Source organism: Emys orbicularis, chromosome 4 (genome assembly GCF_028017835.1).
Source record: "Emys orbicularis isolate rEmyOrb1 chromosome 4, rEmyOrb1.hap1, whole genome shotgun sequence".
Lineage (NCBI taxonomy): Eukaryota > Metazoa > Chordata > Testudines > Emydidae > Emys > Emys orbicularis.
Genome location: NC_088686.1, coordinates 12,899,910 through 12,923,943, shown reverse-complemented (window position 1 = coordinate 12,923,943; position 24,034 = coordinate 12,899,910). Strand labels below are relative to the sequence as shown.

At 40.4% G+C, this 24,034-nt stretch overlaps 1 protein-coding gene across 1 annotated transcript in view; it reads right to left on the bottom strand.

Moving 5' to 3' along the window:
• Nucleotides 1–24,034, bottom strand: part of KIAA0586 (KIAA0586 ortholog) — a 114,645-nt gene that overhangs the window by 61,460 nt on the left and 29,151 nt on the right. Inside the window, exons 12-20 of the mRNA XM_065402626.1 lie at nt 23,803–23,844; nt 21,437–21,663; nt 18,318–18,390; nt 17,727–17,996; nt 16,884–17,058; nt 8,193–8,381; nt 6,952–7,139; nt 2,296–2,403; nt 626–706 (exon numbers count right to left, since the gene is read on the bottom strand). Of these exons, the coding sequence (XP_065258698.1) occupies nt 626–706; nt 2,296–2,403; nt 6,952–7,139; nt 8,193–8,381; nt 16,884–17,058; nt 17,727–17,996; nt 18,318–18,390; nt 21,437–21,663; nt 23,803–23,844 (1,353 nt within the window). The remainder of the gene's footprint in view (nt 1–625; nt 707–2,295; nt 2,404–6,951; nt 7,140–8,192; nt 8,382–16,883; nt 17,059–17,726; nt 17,997–18,317; nt 18,391–21,436; nt 21,664–23,802; nt 23,845–24,034) is intronic.

Sequence of the window (24,034 nt, the reverse complement as noted above, 5' to 3'; positions counted from 1 at the left end):
TGACCGCCGGGACTCGGGCTGCCTGCCCCAACTGCCCGGCCCCGCTCTCCCTGGGGCTCGGGCTGCCGGCTCCGCCGCTGACAGGGGAGGGCTGGGGCTGCTGGATCAAACTGCCCGGCCCCGCTCTCCCTGGGGCTCGGGCTGCCGGCTCCCCCGCTGACAGGGGAGGGCTGGGGCTGCCGACTCAAACTGCCCGCTCTCCCCAAGGCTCGGGCTGCCAGCTCCCCCGCTGACAGGGGAGGGCTCAGGCTGCCGGCTCAAACTGCCCGGCCCCGCTCTCCCTGGGGCTCGGGCTGTCTGCCCTGCAACTGGGTCCCAGCAGAGTCCTCTGGCCGCCATTAATGAAATTTTTCTTTCGAACCCCCTGAAACGTTCTGCGAACCCCCAGGGGTTCGCGAACCCCACTTTGGGAACCACTGCTCTAAACCAAATGTTTTTAGTCATTTAAAAACAAAATTACTTGGCATCCAACAATTTAAAACCACACCTTTCAATCTCACATAAAGCTACACTTTATGCATATTTTTTTATAAAGTACAATTTTTAATGCTGTATTTCATATTGAGGAACAGAACAGAATTGAATATAAAAGTCAAAGGCAGGGACATCTTTGGGATGTAATTACCTGAATGACATCAGTAACATCAACAAAATTAGTTCCTGGGAACTTCAGATCTTTCTCCTCATACTGAATTTGTTCTGGACCCTTATAAAAGGTAGACAAAAACATACATATCTTAAATTAAAAGGTATAACTGTAGAAAAACTTTATACTGAGAATATGATCAAGCTACAGTGACCATCTTGTTGCACACTAATTAGATCTTAAACAACAACCATACAAATTTTTTTATCCTAACAGTTAGAGGGATTTCTCTATAGACCAGGAAGAGGACTGGATGGTATCCATTAAGCAATTCAGTAAAATGAATGCTAGCACTCCTTGGACTTGGCTGTAGGATTTAATAGAAAATCTCTGCTTCAGAATCTCAGGACAACATTATTTTTATAACTATCAAACTTTTTTTTGAAATACACAAGAGAGGGACAAATGACTGCAAAGCGAATCACTCAGTCTGGAAATACCTAAATTAAGGTTCCCCAAAGCAACCTTAACTCTACTTCCTTGTGCATAATCATTACAAACTAGTTTTTAATTACATGATCACAAGCTCTTTTTTGGGGGTGGGTGTGGGTGGGGGGGTTGATTGGGGGAAGGGCAGAACCCTGCCTCATTCAGTGGCAGAATGAGAATGAGAGTTCAGCTGAATGACGAATGAGTTGTGTAGTGAATGAGGCAGGGGTCTGCAGGAACATCACCTCATGCAATGAGGAGACTGGTTGGTGTGCAGTGAATGAAGCAGACACACACATGCTGAACAGCTAAGGAAAAAAGAAATATTGAACAGTTGCCTCATTCAGTTCACATAGTTCAGCCTGTGCACTGAATGAGGCTGAGGTCCTGTGGAAGAAACAATAGGTGATCTTGTCATCATATGCTTCAGTTTGCAACCTTAACATTCTTTGGATAGTTTTCTGCCTGGAATTCACACATAATCTTCATTACTTCCTAAATGCTCTATGACAACTCTGAAAAGGGACATGGGCAAAATCATGATTCACAGATCTGAAGGCCAGAAGGGGCCATTGTGATCATCTAGTCTGACCTGCACCATACAGGCCATAGCACCTCACCGAGTAGTTAGTGGCTTGCCTATGTTGCTGTATAAGGGAGCTCAAGGCACCTCCTTACTGCCTTGCACAGCTACCTTGTATTGTCGGTCTGTGCGCAGGGTGGTGAGACGATCCACAGGGCCACTATTCCCCACCCAAGGCAAGCGGACAGGGAATGGACATAGAGGGTGCTAGGAGTGGGTGAAGCCTTCTCTCCTCCATGTGTCAGCTAATACAGCTGAGCCTGCATGGATGGAGAAGCAATGTGCTACTGGTATGGGCCAACAGCAGATTACTTCCCCTCCCCCGTCCCCAAAAGAGTCACAATTCTTTCCCTATGCTGTTCCTGGGGTGGGCACAGCTATGCACCACTCCTTACTCAGGGATGGAAGGAAATTAATGATCTACACCTTGTTAAAGATTTTGTTTCAAATAAATAAATAAATAAAACCCCACCCATCTTAGAAGTCACAATTTAGTTCTCTTTTCTGTTTATTAGTGGGCCTACTTACTTTAACAAAGAAGGAATACTACATTAGATCATTTGATAGTAATTAAACATTAATGTATTAATATCTACTTATCAAACTAACACCAATTCTTAGGCATTTAGACCAATACCTGAATCAGACTGCTGACAGGAGGAAGTGCTGCTTCAGAGCTTGTAGAAGCCTGGTTTATACTCACACTGTCATTTGAAATACTGTCAATATCTACATTCGGTAATACCTAAAATGGAAAACACACAAGTCCAAAATCGAAGTCTGTATTAATTAAAATTTCCTCTGTTCAAACTGTTCATAAGAACATGGAATGGCTCCCCATTATCATGCCTGCACCTGATCAGGACTGGATTTTACAGACAGATTTAACGTAATAAACAAGCTAAGAACATTCCCCCAAGAGTACTTGCTTCTCTTTTTTTTCCTGTTATCTTACTTTTCCTGCTCTCCATTTCATTTGAGGTCTTCAGTTTTGTTATCTATAACAGATTGTTAACACCCTGGAACCTTGTCATCTTGTATGTTTTAATTGCCAAACACATGTACGGTAATTGTACATAATAAAGACACCACCCCAATTCACATCAATTATTCAGAATTCTGTGATTGATTGACTCATGGGTCATTTATGTTGCCTTATAAGCTACTGTGTAGGTAAGTGTACTTTTAAGTAATAAGCAGTAACTATTAATTTTGTAATAGACACATTGTAATAGATGTACAATCTTTGTACAATACAGTTAGAAGAAGAATTAGAGTGGTTATGTTCTTTGCAGTGACAAAGATTTTTCAACAGGTACACAAATGCATCAAAAGGAAATGTAAGTACTAGTTTAAATCTTTGACAAAAGCCTCATCACTTGGAACATTTAAAACTAAACTGGACAAACACCAAAAAAGTGTGTTGATGAGAAAAGTGGTGCACTGGCAGAAGGATAGACTACATGTTCTATATGGGATTTTTTATTTAAATCTCCTACTTCTATTATTCAAAAGTTATATTTAAAGGGGTGAGGGGAGAGAGGGGGAATACTGACAGCATATCTTCTGCTTCAGTTTGATTCTCCAATGAACACAGAATACTGAATTTTTGAAAAAACATTCATTTCCATTTCTATGACAACAGACTCATATCACAAACATGGGATTAGGACTTCAGTGGTTGACTGGTCTGAAGGGAAACTGAGTTGCAAGGAAACTCATATTTAAACAAAAAATTTAAATGGCAAAGCGTTCAGCCAAGTAAATTGTTATTGTTTTAAATAAATTAAACTCTCATTTTTGAGTTTCCTCCAGCATTAAAGTCTCCCTTGACACAAGGAATATACTTGCAGATATGTTCTTTTTCCAAACAACTCTATTCTGGTTAAATAATAAAAATGATTGTAAAAAAATTCAAAACAATTAAGCACAGGATGACTGATTTTTGGTTTACACTACACCATATGGTGTTAACATTAAGAGAAAAGGCATCCACCAATGCCAAATCATTCACATAGAATCACAGAACTGTAGGACTGGAAAAGACCACAATAGTCCATCTAATCCAGTCCCCTGCACTCAAGGCAAGACTAAGTATTAACTAGACCATTCCTGACTGGTGTTTGTCTAACTTGTTCTTAAAAACCTCTGATGACAGAGATTCCACAACCTCCCTGCGCAATTTGTTTCAGTGCTTAACTACCCTGACAGTTAGGAAGTTTTTCCTAATGTCCAACCTAAACCTCCCTTGCTGCAATGTAAGCCCATTGCTTCTTGTCCTATCCTCCTTGTAACAACCTTTTATGTATTTGAAAACGGTTATCATGTCCCCTCTCAGTGTACTCTTCCCCACACTAAACAAACCCATTTTTTAAAATCTTTCCTCATAGGTCATGTTTTCTAGACCTTTAATCGTGTTTTTCCTCTGGACTTTCTCCAATTTGTCCACATCGTTCCTGAAACGTGGCGCCCAGAATTGGACACAACACACGTCACTGAGGCCTTATCAGCATGGTGTAGAGTGGAAGAACTATTTATTGTGTCTTGCTTACAAACACTCCTGCTAATACATCCCAGAATGATGTTTGCTTTTTGGCAACAGTGTTACACTGTTCACTCATATTCAGCTTGTGATCCACTACAACCCCCAGATTCCTTCCTAGGCAGTCATTTCCCATTTTGTATGTGTGTGATTGTTCCTTCTTAAATGGAGTACTTTGACTTTGTCCTTACTGAATTTCATCCTATTTACTTTAGACCATTTCTCCAGTTTATCTAGATCATTTTGAATTTTAATCCTATACTCCAACGCACTGGTAATCCCTCCCAGCTTGGTATGTCCACAAACTTTACAAGTGTACTCTCTATGCCTTTATCTAAATCATTTATGAAGATATTGAACAAAACTGGACCCAGAACCAATCCCTGTGGGACTCCACTTGATATGCCCTGTTTCAGAGTAGCAGCCGTGTTAGTCTGTATCCGCAAAAATAACAGGAGTACTTGTGGCACCTTAGAGACTAACAAATTTATTAGAGCATAAGCTTTCGTGGGCTACAACCCACGAAACAACACTGACCCAGGAACCTATCCTTGTAACAAAGCCCGATGCCAACTCTGTCCACATATCTATTCAAGTGACACCATCATAGGGCCTAATCACATCAGCCATACCATCAGGGGCTCGTTCACCTGCACATCTACCAATGTGATATATGCCATCATGTGCCAGCAATGCCCCTCTGCCATGTACATTGGCCAAACCGGACAGTCTCTACGCAAAAGAATTAATGGACACAAATCTGACATCAGGAATCATAATACTCAAAAACCAGTGGGAGAACACTTTAACCTGTCTGGCCATTCTTTGACAGACCTGCGGGTGGCTATCTTAAAACAGAAAAACTTCAAAAACAGACTCCAACGAGAGACTGCTGAGCTGGAATTGATATGCAAACTAGACACAATCAACTCAGGGCTAAATAGGGATTGGGAATGGCTGAGCCATTACAAACATTGAATCTATCTCCCCTTGTAAGTATTCTCACACTTGCTTCTTATCAAACTGTCTGTACTGGGCTATCTTGATTATCACTTCAAAAGTTTTTTTTTTCTCTTACTTAATTGGCCTCTCAGACTTGGTAAGACAACTCCCACCTGTTCATGCTCTCTGTATGTGTGTATATATATCTCCTCAATATATGTTTCACTCTATATGCATCCGAAGAAGTGGGTTGTAGCCCACGAAAGCTTATGCTCTAATAAATTTGTTAGTCTCTAAGGTGCCACAAGTACTCCTGTTATTTTTGTTGATATGCCCTGACAGCTTGACTGTGAACCACTGATACGTACTCTCTGGGAATGGTTTTCCAACCAGTTATGCACCCACCTTACAGCAGAACCATGTGGGCTATATTTCCCTAGTTTGTTTATGAGAAGGTCATGCGAGATAGTATCAAAACCCTTACTAAAGTCAAGATATATCACATCAACTGCTTCCCACCTATCCACAAGGCTTGTTACTCTGTCAAAGAAAGCTATTAGGTTGGTGTGACATAATTTGTTCTTGACAAATCCATGTTGACTGTTACTTATCACCTTATCTTCTAGGTGTTTGCAAACTGATTGCTTATTTGCTCCATTATCTTTTTGATTACTGAAGTTAAGCTGACTGGTCTCAGATTCATAGACTTTAAGGTCAGAAGGGACCATTATGATCATCTAGTCTGACTTCTTGCACATTGCAGGCCACAGAACCTCACCCACCCACTCCTGGAATAGACCCTTAACAACTGGCTGGGTACTAAAGTCCTCAAATCATTATTTAAAGACTTCAAGTTACAGAGAATCCACCATTTACATTAGTTTAAACTTGCAAGTGACCCGTGCCCCACGCTGCACAGGAAGTTGAAAACCCAACAGGGTCCCTGCCAATCTGACCCGGGGAAAATTCCTTCCCAACTCCAAATATGGCATTCAGTTAGACCCTGAGCATGTGGGCAAGACCTACCAGCCAGACACCTGGGAAAGAATTCTCTGTAGTAACTCAGAGCCCTCCACATCTAGTGTCCCATCACTGGCCGCTGGAGATATTTCCTGCTAGCAGTCCTGTAGGCAGTCTTATCATACCATCCCCTCCATAAACTTATCAAGCTCAGTCTTGAAGCTAGTTAGGTATTTTTCCCCCCACTGGTCTGTAATTCCCCGGGTTGTCCTTATTCTCTTTTTTATAGATTGGCACGATCTTTGCCCTATTCCCGGGCTCTGGGATCTCTCCAGTCTTCCACGAGTTTTCAAAGATAATTGCAAATCGCTCAGATATAGGGTGACCAGACAGCAAGTGTGAAAAATTGGGATGGGGGTGCGGGGTAATAGGAGCCTATACAACACAAAGCCCCAAATATTGGGACTGTCCCTATAAAATTGGGGCATCTGGTCACCCTACTCAGATATCTCCTCAGTCAGCTCCTTGAGTATTCTAGGATGTATTTCATCAGGCCCTGGTGACCTGAAGACATCTAACTTGTCTAAGTAATTTTTAACTTGTTCTTCACCTATTTTAGCCTCAGATCCTACCTCATTTTCGCTGATATTCACTATGTTAGTGCTTCAATTGCTACTGACCTTTTTGGTGAAAACTGAAACAAAAAAGGCATTTAGCGCTTCCGCTATTTCCACATTTTCAGTTATTGTCTTTCCTGCCTTATTGAGTAATGGGTCTACCCTGTCCTTGAACACGAACAATCTTTAGCGAATATTAATAAGTACAGCAGTTGTTGTGCTTGCTTCATACCTGCACAGTGAGTTTAGGAGGGTCCTTTTTTTCTGATCTCATCTCTATTACTGCTATGTTGGGCTTCTTTAGCTTAGGTTGTGGTTTTGGAGGAGCTGGAAGAACAGAGGTGGTAACTGTAACAGGGTGTGGTTTACCTATAATGACTCCAGCAGGCTGTGGTGATATGCCATTAATTTGCGTTTGACCTAAAGACAGTTGGTCAAGAAACATAAAAACCTTTAATTTATTGATTAAACAGAATAAAGTTAAACTTAATTTAATTCAGAACATTTTTGTGAATTTTATAAAAATCAGATTAATTTTCTTCCTCACTGGTCAAAATCTGGGTCTTATCAGTTAAATTTAAATTTTTATGCATTTTTTCGTATTAATTTTGTTAAGCCTAGATGCCTAAGGATTTTCCCAATTGTTTTGTAGTTCAATTGACTACAGTGCCACCTAGTGTTACGAAACAACAATAACTGCAGTCACCTGTGCTACTCAAAAACTTGGGTCATCATAATGGACAGACATTTTTGTTCTTTGACCTACAGGATATGGGCTATATAAAATCAATACCTACATTACACAGTCTCTCCCTGCCTCCTCCGATCTGGAACTAGTAGGCCAGTTAGTCAAGATATGATTCAGCTTATAACATTCTTCGAGCTTTGACTGCAGCCCCTCTTTTTGTATATTTATTATCTTTAGGTGTCAGCTTAATATTAACCTCTGTCTATACACCAACAGTACTCAGACTATATCTGCTCTCAAGAGGAGACTATCTCAGTGGTGATCAATATGCTATAATCAACTTGGGACAATATTATTGAAACTGTTGGGCAGAAATGATCAATTTATATCTACTCTCTGTCTTGCAGACTAAATTCCAGGGCCCGGAAACATTCCCTGATCAACAGTGGTTCCTCCTGTAGATCCAAGGGCAGAGTCTCAGTGACGGGAAGAGTACCAGGAAGGAGGCTGCTGCAGTGCAAAATGCCAGCAATCTCTCCTCTACCAGGATGTCCTCAAACAGGCAGGACAAGGTGTGAGTGGTGCTGGCTTGGAGTGGGCCTGGCTAGAAGAACCAGAGGATACACAGATTCCCACTGCAGCCTCTGCTAGTTTAGCTTCTATGGTGTCCCATCAGAATTTAACACTGCTCCCCAAATTATACAGAGAGATAAGAGATGCTTCTCTCAGAAGTGGCTGGGACGAATCTGGCCCATACAATTAATTAGGTTTTTGGTTGTTCTTACCTAATGGAATAGCCATAGGAATTAGATGGCCTTCAAGTGGACCGGACACATCAGGCATTTCTCTGCTGGGGCTGAACAGATACTGGCTTTCTTTAAGGGGTGCAGAAAGTGGACGCTGCCTCTTAGGACTGATTATTACTTTCTGTGTGCAAGAGTTGGTTTGTGTTCTTGCTGACTTTACCTTAGTACCTGAAATGAGAATCAACTAAATTATACATCTCTCACATGCATTCACATGATGTCGTATACTAGTAAAAGCTTATGTAATACAAACTGTTTGATTGCAATAACTATGTATAACTGCTTTAACAACAGAGAAGGTATGACCAGCCATTGTTCTAATAAATAAAAAACGTTGGAAGTGATGAAGAAGTTATATTCCTCAATACTGACAGAAGAAATTCTGTAAAGATACACCAAACTCTCAACTTCCCCCACCAAAAATACCCGTTTTATGGCACCTCTCCTGCCAATGAATTTTCTTCTGTTTTTTATTTTGCACAGCACTCAAACCAAATGATAAGAGAACTGAAACTGCTATCGAAAGACAGTAAGTTGACCTTTAAGGATTTATGAAAGAGAGAGAAAAGTAAAGTAGGGTTGTACGTGAAACACCACAAGGAATAAGGGAAATTCTATATACAACCCTATATTTAGTTAAAGAAAGCAGCTCTCCTTCCATTTAAATAACATGTAACAAAAAATCTTAACTTAAGTAGAAACTACCTCTGACATTGACTGAAAATAAATCACAACATAAAATGCCTAAGATCGATTAGAACAAGAAATAACCCGTGTATACTATACATTGCTGGCTTTATAATCCAATGAAATACAAACTGATGCATGCATCCAAAGAAGTGGGTATTCACCCACGAAAGCTCATGCTCCTATACGTCTGTTAGTCTATAAGGTGCCACAGGACTCTTTGCTGCTTTTACAGATCCAGACTAATACGGCTACCCCTTTGAAACTGATGCTGGCAGCACATGCCAAGGCCCCTAGGCCTCATTGAACACTAACAAATATATAGCTGGAACCAGTGTGGCTCATCTCTGTGTTAATACTGTTAAAATAGGTATGAAAGTTACAAAAATGTGTTTAGACTTTATGAAATGCTTTTAAATTGCTGTATGTATTAAATTGCTGCATGTATTAATCTCACTTATAATACCTGTATGCCATGTTATAGGGTAATATTTAAGTGCTTTTCTTTGACTGTAAGTCACCAGACAGGAGAGAAGCATTAACAAGTGTAAAATACTAGTTCCCAACAGGTGTTATATTTTGCCCAACAAAAGAAAATCCATCAACACCAAACTAAACATTGTGGAACATCAGAATTGCTTTCCCAGCACCCATGCAGAGAAGATGCACAACTGAATTCCTCCTTACAGCTGAATTTGTAACTCGAAGCAGAAGGGGAAAAGGAATAAAAAGATCTAACAAGGAGGAACTGTGGCTTGGTCTACACCAGTGGTCCCCAACGCGGTGCCCACGGGCGCCATGGCGCCCGCCGAGGCATCTATGTACGCCCGCCTACTGACCGCCGGACAAGCAGCCGCCAAAATGCCGCCGAGAAGTGGCCACGTCAAGAAGCGTTGCCGCCGAAATGCCGCTGATTTTCGGCGGCATTTCAGCAGCGACGCCTCTTCATGACACTACTTCTCGGTGGCATTTTGGCAGCGACGCTTCTTGGCGTTGTCGCTTCTCAGCGGCATTTCGGCGGCTGCTTGTCCGGCGGCCACGCTCCTCGGCAGCTAGTCGTCCGGCGCCCGCCACATGGAAAGGTTGGGGACCACTGGTCTACACTACCAACTTATGTCGGTGTAACTACACTGCTCAGGGGTATGGAAAATGCACTCTGCTGAGCAACATAGTTATACCGATCTAACGCCCAGTGTAGACAGCACTAAGTCAATGGGAGGGCTTCTTCCGTCTACATAACTACCACCTCTTGGGGAGGTGGAATACCTACACTGACAGGAGAAGCTCTCCTGTCGGTGTAGTGCAGCTGTGCTATTGCAGCACTGTATGTGTAGAGACACCCTGTATCTTTTATGCTGCTTGGACTCTGAGGAGCAAGGATTACCAAGCATAAGCAAAAGATTGCCAAGGCTTGGCATGGATTAGCCCTAAAAGACATATAGTGCTTGTTTATTATAGAAGTTTCTATTACTTTTTCAAAATTAAGAGTGACTCACTTGTTTACCTACTTTAACCTTCTAAATAACTCTCTTATTTTCTTTTCCTAGTTAATAAATCTTTTGATAGTTTATTATAGGATTGGCTACAAATGTCTTTGGTGTGAGAGCTAAGGTGCAACTGACTGGTCCTCTGGGACTTGGTGTACCCTAAATATTATTGTGATTTTTGGTGTAAGGGAACATCTATCACAAAGGCAGGCTTGTCTAGGTGACGAGATAGATTGGAGTACCCACGGGGACTCTGTGACTCAAAGTTAAGAAAGTTATAGTGTCTGAGGCGTTTACACTAGATACTTGATTGATGAAATCTAAGTATAGAGCTCACCGCCAATTTGGGATGTGTGTCTTGCTTCTTAACTGTCCACCCGGAAGTTAGTACTCACCTTTTTCAACCACTGCAGCAGGACAAACTGTGAAAACTTCCCACAACATCAACATCTGAAAACTGATTTGTCAATCCAGCTTTGAAAATGTATTCACAAACTAACCCTATTTAACAACATCTAAACATCAAGCAGAGTGGAACATATATTGAGTACTGTATTTCTTGCTGTGCATACATTAAGCTTCCTATGCAATATACATTCTATGCAAAAAATGTATATTATGCCACATTAAACTTGAGAATTTAAACACAGATAAGGTTCTGCCAGAAGCTGGGACTGGACAACAGGGGATGGACCACACAATAACTGCCCTGTTCTCTTCATTCTCTCTGACGCACTTGGCACTGTCCACTTTTGTAAGGCAGGACAGTGGGGCAAACTTTGGCACGCGGCTCGCCAGGGTAAGCACCCTGGTGGGACGGGCCAGTTTGTTTACCTGCTGCGTCCGCAGGTTCGGCCAATCGCGGCTCCCACTGGCTGCGGTTCGCCGCTCCAGACCAATGGGGGCGGTGGGAAGCGGCACGGGCTGAAGGATGTGCTGGCTGCTGCTTCCCGCCGCCCCCATTGGCCTGGAGCGGCGAACCGCGTCCAGTGGGAGCCGCAATCGGCCAAACCTGCGGACGCAGCAGGTAAACAAACCGGCCCAGCCCACCAGGGTGCTTACCCTGTCGAGCCGCGTATCAAAGGATGCCGACCCCTGGGCTAGACGGACCATTGGTCTGCCCCAGTTTGGCCATTCTTATGTTCTCACATAGCAACACTAGCCTAACCACACTAAACAATAATCTAAAAGGTTACAGATATGTATACACTTTATGATTTAAGGGAGAAATTCTGCTCTCAATTATACTAGGGTAAATCCAGGATAATTAATGAACTGAAGTTACTCTAGATTCACACCAATATTAAAAAAAATAGCACTATACAATAACAATAAACCACATATTAAATGTATTAAGAAGTGGCTAACTGACAGATCTCGAAAATTGTCAATGAGGAAACATCCTCAAATTGGGGAGGTTCCTAGTGGGTTCCACAAGAATAGGTAGGAGGCCCAACCCTATTAAACATTTTCATTGATGATCCAGAAGAGCATATAAAATCACTGATGATAAATATTTGCAATGACAAAGACTGGCAGAGTGGTAAATAACAATTACGACTGAGCAGACATACAGAGCAATCTGAATTTCTTGGTACATTCTCCGAACATGATTTTCAAGTGCTTTTAACTATTCCTTTCTCTTGAAAAGAAAAAAAAAACCACTCAAATTTAGCAGAAACTGGATTTTTGATGAAACATACATGTAAAACATGATGCATTTAAAACTTAAGTTCTTTTTCCGTTACAATTATCCAAGCACAAAAAAATTCTTTAAAAAAAACAAAAAACCTCCTTCACACACTCAGATTACCCAGGAATAGATGGATTTCTCCACCCCCAACTTCCTAGGAGAATTCTTGCACTGATATCAAGCATTATTCATGGAAGTTTAGTTGCAAAGGAAAACTGTTGAGCAAGTTATAAATGACTGAAAAGACCATCTAAAAATGTCCATTTCAGCCTTAACTAGCAGAATCCTTGTTGCAACACTAAATTTAACACAACCGAAATATGCTATTAGTGAAGGGGAGTCACTTTAATGAAATTAGATTTTCTTGACAATCAACCATGAGGCTAACTACTTTCAATGGTTCTGTGGTCTATGTAACATGGTATGCAATCTCCAGGAGCGGGAATCAAAAAGGATGTTGATAAAATGGACAGCACTCAGAGAACAGCCACAAAAATGATTAAAGTGATTAGAAAACATGCCTTATAATGATAGACTCAAGAGTTCAATCTATTTAGCTTAACAAAGAGAAAGTTAAAGGGTCACTTGATAACAGTCTACAAGTATCTAGTCTATACCACTGTATAGTCTCAATCACTGTAGTATATCAGCACCTCACAAAAACATGAACAAATTATTCCCAATACCTATTGGAAAGTATTATTTCACCCATTTTACTAACAAGGAATTGAAGCACAGAAGATTTAAGCAACTTGCCCAAGGTCAACCCAAGAAGTATGTGGCAAAGACGGGTAATAAAATTAGGTATTTTAAGTACCAGTCAAGTGCCATCCTACCTCAGGCTAAAACCTCGGTTGGAAAGCTTAGGACTAGATTAACTCTATGGAAGCTCTATTTACAGTAAATGCTCATGAAATGACATAGTATATTCCCGTCGTCTTCCCTCTTTTTCCCCTAAAGAGAAAATAAACATGTCTTACTTTATTTATTATCAAGATACAGAGAGATCAATGTAACTTGCACAGAGTTCCAACTACAGGATAACTCCATTATTTTAGGATACTTTTATTACACCAGGTTGGTGGGACAGAGGGCTCAGCAGTCCCACAGCCCAGGTTGCACCCCGGGGACCCGGTCACAACAAGTCATTACTACTCTTTGATATCCACTAAATTGTTTATCATAATTACCATGTGACATTTAAAGCACAGTCTGACCTTTTTCCTAAACTGATCTGTTTTTGCTTAAAAAAACAGTGTCAGAATTACCCATCTTCATCCAGTCAATCTCTGTTTATACAGCCTATGGCATATTGACAACACTCACTGTAGTTAATACACAAAAAGCTCTGTTACGAAACAGATATGGTTTCTATGCAACCCACCTTGACAACAAGCCACATAAGCAAATAAATGAAATGTTAAAACAACTAATCATATGTACTCTCTACTCTTCCACCCCCAGATACACACTTTATCCCTGCCTCAATCATGTATGCAACAAATCACACACTCTAGCCTTTAACTGCCTCAGCACCCTAACCAACTATTTCTTCCAATCACATCAGCCTTCCCTTTTGCACACTACCTTCACCACATTGAATATCCACACATTTACATTGAGAGACATTAATGTAATCATTTGGTAACTCACATTCTCCCTCCAGTCTCCCATAGTGTCTTGTCTTCTATACTCCTCCTTATGCTTGCTCTCCCCCTTTCCTACTCTTCATATTCTTCCCCACTTCCTCTCCTATTTATCTGGCTTCCTCCTACATTCCCCTACATGTCCGCTACACATGTCCCCATTTTTCCCCTCCTGCACACCGTGTTCCCCTCCAACTCTCTTAGGTTTCCTTCTTGCTTCTCGGACCCCCCTTGTTTCTGGATTCTCCCAGTGACCCCCTCTGCCTCCTCACACCTTAAAGGCCAGCTTAGTGTCACTTTCACGGGGAATGATTCGGGGGGATGGCCATATTTGCTAAACTTCCTCCTTTACAGACTATACAAAAACAGAGATCTCCAATAGCTTCAGCTGTATTAAGAACAATGGGAGATAGTAACCATTTTGATAGAGGGCAATTCTTTATGAGTTTCTTTGAGGGAGAACAGTCCCCAGGTTTTGCTAAAGGAAAACTTTAAGTTATGAAGAATAATGGCAAAAGTTAATCCTACCCATAATCCTAAAAGTTAGTCCTCGTACCAGATCAGATCAGGATTCAGCTCTCTGAAAGTTTTTGTGAAATGAGATGTTTTTTAAAAGTAACCAGCTGATTTAAAAAGTTTGACTGCCACAGATAAATTTCAGCAACAACTTCAAACATTTTAATGTAGAAATGAAAAGATATCAAACACAAACCACATAGACATTTCAAAGGGCATAAGAACTAACACTATGTGAGAGATCAAACGAGATCAAACTAGCTAGAGACATAAAGGGTAACAACAAAACATTCTACAAATATGTTAGAAGCTAGAGGAAGACTAAGGACAAGGTAGGCCCGTTACTCAATGGGGGCGGGGGGAAATAACAGAAAATGTGGAAATGGCAGAGGTGCTTAATGATTTCTTTGTTTCGGTTTTCACCAAGAAGGTTGGTGGTGATTGGTCGACTGATGGAGTGAATGTCAATGAAAATGAGGTAAGATCAGAAAAGGCTAAAATAGGGAAAGAACAAGTTAAAAATTACTTGGACAAATTAGATGTCTTCAAGTCATCAGGGCCTGATGAAATGCATCCTAGAATACTCCAGGAGCTAACTGAGGCGATATCTGAGCCATTAGCGATTATCTTTGAAAAGTCATGGAAGATGGGAGAGATTCCAGAAGACTGGAAAAGGGCAAATATAGTGCCAATCTATAAAAAGGGAAATAAGGACAACCCAGGGAATTACAGACCAATCAGCTTAACTTCTGTACCAGAAAGATAATGCAGCAAGTAATTAAGCAATCAATTTGCAAACATTTAGAAGATAATAAGGTGATAAGTAACAGTCAGCATGGATTTGTCAAAAACAAATCGTGTCAAACCAACCTGACAGCTTTCTTTGACAGGGTAACAAGTCTTGTGGATAGGGGTAGATGTGGTATATCTTGACTTTAGCAAAGCTTTGGATACTGTCTCGCATGACCGTCTCATAAACAAACTAGGGAAATGCAACCTAGATGGAGCTACTATAAGGTGAGTGCAAAACTGGTTGGAAAACCATTCCCAGAGAGTAGTTATCAGTGGTTCACAGTCATGCTGGAAAGGCATAACGAGTGGGGTCCACAGGGATCAGTTCCGGGTCCGGTTCTGTTCAATATCTTCATCAATGATTTAGATAATGGCATACAGAGTACACCTACGTTTGTGGACAATACCAAGCTCGGAGGGGGTGCAAGTGCTTTGGGGGAGAGAATTAAAATTCAAAATGATCTGGACAAACTGGAGAAATGGTCTGAAGTAAATAGGATGAAATTCAATACGGACAAATGCAAAGTACTCCATTTAGGAAGGAACAATCAGTTGCACACATACAAAATGGGAAATGACTGCCTAGGAAGGAGTACTGCGGAAAGGGATGTGGGGGTCACAGTGGACCACAAGCTAAATAAGTCAACAGTGCAACACTGTTGCAAAAAAAGCAAACATCATTCTGGGATGTATTAGCAGAAGTGTTGTAAGCAAGACACGAGAAGTAATTTTTCTGCTCTACTCTGCACTGATTAGGCCTCATCTGGAGTATTGTGTCCACATTTCAGGAAGGATGTGGACAAATTGGAGAGTCCAGAGAAGAGCGACAAAAATGATTAAAGGTTTAGAAAACACGACCTATGAGTGAAGATTGAAAAAATTGGGTTTGTTTAGTCTGGAAAAGAGAAGACTGAGAGGGGACATGATAATAGTTTTCAAGTACGTAAAAGGTTGTTACAAGGAGGAGGAAGAAAAATTGTTTTTCTTAACCTTGAGGATAGGATAAGAAGCAATGGGCTTAAATTGCAGCAAGGGAGGTTTAGATTGGACATTAGGAAAAACTTCCTATCTGTCAGGGTGGTTAAGCATTGGAATAAATTGCCTAGGGAGGTTGTGGAGTCACCATCATTGGAGATTTTTAAGAGCAGGTTAGACAAACACCTGTCAGGGATGGTCTAGATAATACTTAGTCCTGCCAAGAGTGCAGGGGACTGGACTAGATGACCTCTCGAGGTCCCTTCTAGTTCTATGATTCCACACTTAAAGGCCACCTACATGTCTAGAAAAACAGATATTTGCTACACAGTAAAACCCCATTTTAAATGCAACTCTAACTATGGAGATATGACAAGTGTAATAATTCAACTATATATTTTTTTAAAACACAGTAAAAGCGTATATTGAATTGATCATGGATTGCTAATCTCTCATAAAAAATGACAGTTTTGAAAGAGACGGGATCTAAAGTTTGATACAGTAACAAAAAAAAACCTTCAGAGCGTTACGTGCATATTAAGAAGAGAGACTATAAGCAGAAGCCTGAAGATGAATTTCCATTATAAGTATGACTGACTATCATAGCTATGCCCATAATAATATAACTTGTTGATTTTACAACATGTACCGGGGATGCATTTCAGAAAGGTTCTCTCTCAAATAACGAGAGGAAAAAGAGAACGGTTATCACAACCCATTAAAGCTTAACTTGAAGAGTGTGCCCGCTGTAAACAAGCAACTGAATCTGCTGTAAGGAATTTGAAAAGAAAAACCTGAAAGAAAGCACCTAATGGGAAGTGACGACAGACACACCTGTTTATAATTTAAACATTTATGTCAAACGATTACTTACCCCTAACACACTCTATAACTTTTGGTCTTTGAGGTTTGGATTTGGGAGAAGGAGAGTTGAACCTGAGATATGGCGCTTTTTTAAGCGTGCTGCGGTGGCCCTGGTAAATTGGTTTCCCATATACCTGGGACAGATACTCTTCATTCTGTACCACAGCGCTTGCTTTCAGAGGTCCCTGCACAAAACAAAAGCCATTTCTAAATTCTCCATATGTGAAGAACTAAATGTGTAATTATTGCTACACATTTTTTCCAGCAGTTTTACATTTTGTGATGTATTATGGACAAATAAGATACAGAAATGAAACAGTGTTAGGTGAACTGTAAATCTTGGCATTTGTTTTACTTCCTATGTAATTTGATAAATTAGTTGTCATTATGCATAACAACTTTTGCATAAATCAGTATCAAGTATACAATCAACATTACCTTTTTATACCGTTACATATTATTTATTAAGCGCCAATAAACGCTGTACTCTACAAGCATAAAAATAAAGTCAGTCTTCACAATGGAAACCCAAAGGAGGGAGCCATTTTATTTTAAATTTGCATTTATGGTAATATTAATTATATATGAAGTAATGCACACTCAAACAACCCTTTAAACAAACCCTACAAATCCTGTGCCTTATAGCATAATTGTCCAGAATTAAATGTGCAGTATTACAGATACTACCCAACTAGCACTGTATGTAGAGAAATATTTGCCTTACATGTGAACATTTTAATTACTGTCAATCATAAAGCAGGACACTGACCGTTCCAATTCAGTTCTCTCCTGGAAACTGAAGTAGGGCAGTCATTACCAGAAGGAACTACAAATAATAAACAAAACCCTTTACCTCTGCCCTTCCTTCTTTCTTCAGCAAAGTTTCAGAAACTGAGTAACCTCTCAAGCTGTGTCTTCTAAAGTTATCCTCTGACTGCTTCTGAGAAGGCTTAGCAGCAGATAAATACTTCTTTGTTAAAGATCCTTGGGTTTTTTGAGTTTTTGCTTTAATTTCTTTGTTGGTCTTCATATCCCTGGTATTCTGTGTTCTCTTGATCCATGGAGTCTTCGGATCTTTTTGATTATATTGTGTTTGTTCATAATCATTTTTTGCCATTTCTGCCTAAAGATCAAATGGAAACATAGTCAAATGAGATTTTATGTTCAAGTCTATTACGAAAGGCTGGGGGCAGCTTTGAAGTTCTGACAAATAGTTTGTTCTTCATGTTAAACAGTAACTGTGATGTAGTGATTTTCATTAAACTGAACAAGTTTTAAAATAGGTGTGGATATTTTGTTGTTGAGCTACTAATTGGCCTAATAGTCTCCTGATGTTTTCATATTGAGAGTGAACAATATTTCTTAAAAGTCTACATTTTAAAAAACCACAAGAGTGTCTTACAATGCGAGAAACTTTAACTCAAACATTTTCTTCCAGCCATACCTGAATTTCCACACTGATTGCTTTAATCCACTCATCTACCGTCTTTCTGATACGAATCTCCTCCAATACATGTCTGAAACACAAAGAAGAAAGAGCTATGTTAGGTCAATGTTTCTCAAACTGTGATGAGTTAGTTCCTAAGAATGTAGTGACGTGTTCTGAGAGAGGCTTTAAAAAGCACAGGGAAAATAAGACTATTAACTTACCTACAATTCTTGATCTCTGAAGGTATTGGATGTATTCATACTACTTTCCCATGCCTGCACCTGTGCTTCTAGTACATCATTGTTGGAAGCGCCCATATTTCTATGCCCTAGCACCATTAATCTGCCTCACAAGTAGGTGCCATGCACTTACTCTCATGAGATGCTATACCAGTCCCTATTGCCTCATATGTTCCTTTTTTGAACAAAAGGTGAAAAGCAAGAGAGAATGAAAAACATATTCCCAATTTGGTGGGGGAGAGTGAGCAGATGAGTATTTAAAGACAGGGAAGTCTTTTTCTCCAAAAAGGAATTATTATGGATTTCCATTCCCAGAAAATCTTTACAAGAGGGAGACTAGTTTCATTCAAGACATCAAAGAGATGAGAGTCCAATTACCACCAAAATATATTTTGCATATATAATTTTATGTAAGCAACTGATAAAATATCTAGAACAGAAACTATAGAGACATCCTAAAAAAACAAAGGTATGAGAAAGATTGGGTGCTCACAACATGGAAACAGGTTCTGTAATGGTCAAAATCAGATTCATGTCACGAGACAGAGAGCAAGCAATAGAGCATTGAGAAAGCATGCAGAGTATTTTCTGTGGCAGCTTTGCTAATCTGAATAGAAAATAAATATACCTGGGTTGTTATACTGGTGCATGTCATTGTACTATCTGCAGAGAGGCTGGCTACAGTTTTAGACATATATTGACTGAATGAGCCCCAACAGGACCTTGAAATTGTGAGCCTGCTACAGGGAGTAGCAACAACAAAAGCAATCAGACAAACGTTTAAACCATGGCTGTTCTGGAGACAATCTGACTTTCTTTACTAGTATCATATGAAACAGGAAGTTAAGGCCAGTTTTTAATAATCAAAATGTCATCCTGTACCAAGTCAAATGCCTTACAGATTTCTAAGTATATTACATCAACACTATTATCTTTATCAACCAAACTTGTAATCTATTCAAAAATATATATCAAGTTAGTTTGACAGGATCTACTTTCCATAAACCCATGTTGATTGTGATTAATTTTATCGTCCTCCTTTAATTCTTCATTAATCATGTCCTGTATCAGACACTATATTATCTTGCCTAGGGTTAACCTCAGAAGGTTATAAGCCTATAATTAAAAGAGTCATCCTTCTTAGCCTTTTAAAATATCACCACTACATTAGCTTTCTTCCAGTCTCCTGGAACTTCCCCAGTGATCCAAGACTTGCAGAAAATCAACATTAGCAGTCCAGTGAGCTCCTCAGCCAGCTCCTTTAAAACTCTTGGATGCAAGTTATCTGGATTTGCTGATTTTAAAATGTCTAACTTCAGTAGCTGCTGTTTAACATCCTTTCAGGATACTAGCAGAATACAAAGAGTGTTGCCATCATCATATTATATGATTACATCATCTGTTTTTCCCAAATACAGAACAAATATTTATTGAACATGTGACATTCTATACCTTGGGGGAGCGTCCTGTAACCCCCATATTCCTCATTTGTATATAATTGTGATATTGTATATAAAGCAGGCCATGTGAGGTATCAGGGGAAAGGTTATGATCTGCTGAAAGTCACTGTTCTATCTAAACATGTATATAATTAATGCATATGAAGTTATGAGAATTGTGTTGTATGGCTGTCACTAAAATATGCTGTGAGTTTGGAAAGCACCCAGATATTAGCTCTCCAGAGACAATGCCAAGGAAAGTAACCAACACCCGGGCGGGTGTCAAACAACCATTAAACAGCCATTGTCCAGCAAGGGAACTACAATTCAATGACTCACCTGCATAAGGTCACACCAGAGGAATTGCTCAACCTTGCCTGGGGACTCAGCAACGCCCACCAGACATGCCTGGACTTCTGTTCTCCAGGCACATGGACTGAGGGTATAAAATAGAACACAGGGGCCCCATGCTTGACCTTTTTCCTTCCCCCACCTATGCTGCAAGCAACAAGGACACTCTGAAGACTCCAACAGAGGGGACTGGCCCAGGTTTCAAGGGCGAAAGCTGTGTACTATGAACTGCAATATCCAGTGGGGTGAGAAAAATTGCTTAATCTAGATGTTGCCCAATCTAATAGGGTTGAGAGTTTAGACTGCATGTTTATATTTTATTTTATTTTGGTAACCACTCTGACTTTTTGCCTATCACTTATAATCACTTAAAATCTATCTTTTGTAGCCAGTAAATTTGTTTTACTGTTTATCTCTACCAGTGAGTTTGCCTGAAGTGTGTGGTAAATCTGCTCAGGTTTGCAAAGGCCAGTGTATATCCACTTGCCATTGATGAAGTGGTGAACCAATTAATAAATTTGATGAGCAGTGCAAGATGGTATATTCCTGAGGTACAGTGCTGGGAGCTGCGGGGATTTGGCTGGTACCTTTCTCTGTGTGATTCATGAGTGGCTCTGGGTGTGGGGCAATCTAGCTGGGTGTGGGGCTCCACATGCTGTTATGCCGAGTGATAACAGGGCCTGGAGAGGTTTGCTGCTTATCACTAGCAAAGCATTGTGAGAGACAGCCCAGGCTGGAGAGTCCGAGGCTGCACCCCGGGGATCCCGTCACAAAACACTTCTATCTTTTTTGTATTATTATTCCTAATTCTACCATTTCCATTTAGTTTTGGACTAATGCCATTGCTGGCATTTTTTCCCTCCTTGTACATTTAACCTCCTTATTTTCCTCAACTCTGCTGGCCACAGATGTTGCCATATGTCTCTTTGCCTCCCTTATCAATTTTCTACAATGCTAGCTTCTGCTTTATGTTCATTACTATCACCTTCCGCTTTTTTGATATAGCTGCCTTCACTTCTGCTCTACACCAGTTCAATATTTTTTAACTAGTACTATGAGTAGAGTAGAGTGGGTAGCAGCATGGAAGATTAAATGAAATTCCCACCTGTTTGTAGTCAAAGCATTAATAAAGGTATACATGGCATCTCCATCTTTTGCACGAATAATGGCTTCCAAATTTTCTTCAAGGACTTTTTTATTGTTTTGTACGCCTCTTAAAATCCTTTCAGCATCCTTCAACACGGATTTTGGTGATTTAACTGTCTGAAGAATAGATGGCTTGGAGACCTGAGGACATTCAGCAAGACTAGGTGCAACAACAGGGTTTGTCGGCTAAAATTTAAGAAAAACAATTATTATTTTAACATACTAAATCATTTTTCTAAACAGAGTACATTAATCTGATCTAGTGTTCATCTATCATTAATTCTAAGGCCCAATCTAATAAGGTGGAGAGCAAATGCCATTGACTTTAAACCTAAACTAAAGAGAGATCAGTGTCTTGCAAAGTTAGGGCCAATACTTAAACAAATGGAAGGAGATCTGAAACTTGTCAAACATTAAAGTATAATATACCATGTTTGAGGCACAATGCTGATAAAATATGAAAGCAATATAGCATGTGAAAAAGATGAAACCATTAAATGTAAGGAGTAGAAATCACATGTTAATCTCTCTGTACAATGGCATTAAAGCATAATTCATTCTAAAAGAATAAGGATTAAATTCTGCCCCCTGATAAAGGCACATAACTCCCACTGAAATCAATCTGCTAATAAGGAACACCAGGTAACATAGCACTACGTGACTCAGTAGCACCATATGCCACTGAAATTTACTTCTTTATAAGAAATACTGAAAAATCTATTAAAAGCCATTTAGTTTGCAAAACATTTCACCAAGTTGAAAACAAAATTAGTAATTAAACCACTAAGTATGAACATAAAGGACACCAATGCACAAGAACACAGAGATTGGAACAATGATTGGGCCTCATACTCTTGTCTGGAAGTACACAAAAGATGACATCTGATCTCCAATAAAAGAAGTGGGGAAGAGATGCAGGCAGATAACAATGCTCTTCTGGACATGCTAATGACCAGCTAAAGTGACCCCGAGCCACTTCTTAGGCCATGTCTACATTAGAAACTTATGTTGACTCAAGTTATGTCAGCATCCAGTTGCGGCAGTTAGTACATCACTTGTGCACCTGCATACTTGGCTCCTTGTGTCAGTGGTGCACATACTACTCCTGGGAGAATTCTGTGCCAAAAAAATTAAAAATTCTGCATACAATATTTGAAAATTCTGCAAATTTTATTTTTCAAAATAACACAATATAATCATGCCAGTTTCAATTATTTTGGTAATTTATTTCAAAGAATCTGTCAGCATGTATGTCTGTAACAATACAGACCAAAAAAAAAAGATTCTGGTAATTTTTTTTTTGACAAAGAGATTCCTTACTAGGCATATTAATACAGAACGTTGTGTAATTCATTTAAATTACAATACAGAACTGTATTTACTGCACCTGTCAGAAGCAGTGCAAAGGCTTGGTGAAGTCAGGGATAACAGAGGAGCTGAGGGAGACGGAAGGAGCCTAGGAGTGAACCTTTTTGGTGTTGGATGTGGGTGGGGGTTTTCTTGGGGAGGAGGATTGTTAGGGTGTTGGGAAGCCTCCCCCATGCAGACCCTGGCTGATCCCAAGCCTCTCCCATTCAGTCAGGCATGTCTGCCCCTGTCCCCATGGGTCTCTGCAGCCCCTCCTTCCCCCCCCCCTGTCCCCAGGCTCAAGGCCATCACCCCACTAGCTCCTGAGCCCATGCTCCAGTTTGTCCCCCCCACTAGCAGGGGCGGCTCTATGTTTTTTGCCGCCCCAAGCACAGCAGGCAGACGGCTTTCGGCCTCTGGTCACGCGGATTCAGTGGCACGCCTGTGGGCGGTCCGCTGGTCCTGTGGATTCGGCGGGATGCCTGCGGGAGGTCCGCCAGTGCCGCGCCATCGGTGTCCCCGCCGCCGAATTGCCGCCGAAGCCGCGGGACCGGCGGACCTCCCGCAGGCGCGCCGCCGAAAGCCGCCTGCCTGCCGCCCTCACAAATTATCTATCACCTTCATGTACATTTGAATTTAAGAACAAAAGCCAAGGTTAAAATATGTGCTCAATAAAACATCTGAAATTAGTGATAAAGGTGCAACATCAAGAATTTAGCTGTGGTGTATTTATATACACACACAGAGCACAAAACAGTTATCACATTAGCAGTCCACCTGATATAGAGTTGGGAAAGCAGACTATAAATGCTGCCCCCCTAAGTATATTTCACTAAAACAGAATATCAAAAGTCACAGAACTACTCAAACCCTACTCTGGGCTATTTGCTCAGAATGTAACAGACAACTTTTGAAAAAGATTAAGATAAAGGAAGCAACAAAGTTTCTATAAATTAAATTTAAAAAATCCCACTATACCTTAACAAAATCATTCATGTCTGATTTCCATGCTTTTGCTTCCTGGGCAGGGGGGGGGAAAAAAAGACAGAAAAAGATTCTTTGAAACTTCAACAATAAGTATCTATCAGAATTAAATTCAGTATTTAGAAGTTAGGTGAATAAAAAGTCTAGGTAAAATATCTTGTATGATGTCTCAGCATGCTTCTCTCGGACAAGAGGAGCATCCTCAAGCACAACTCCATTTCCTTCC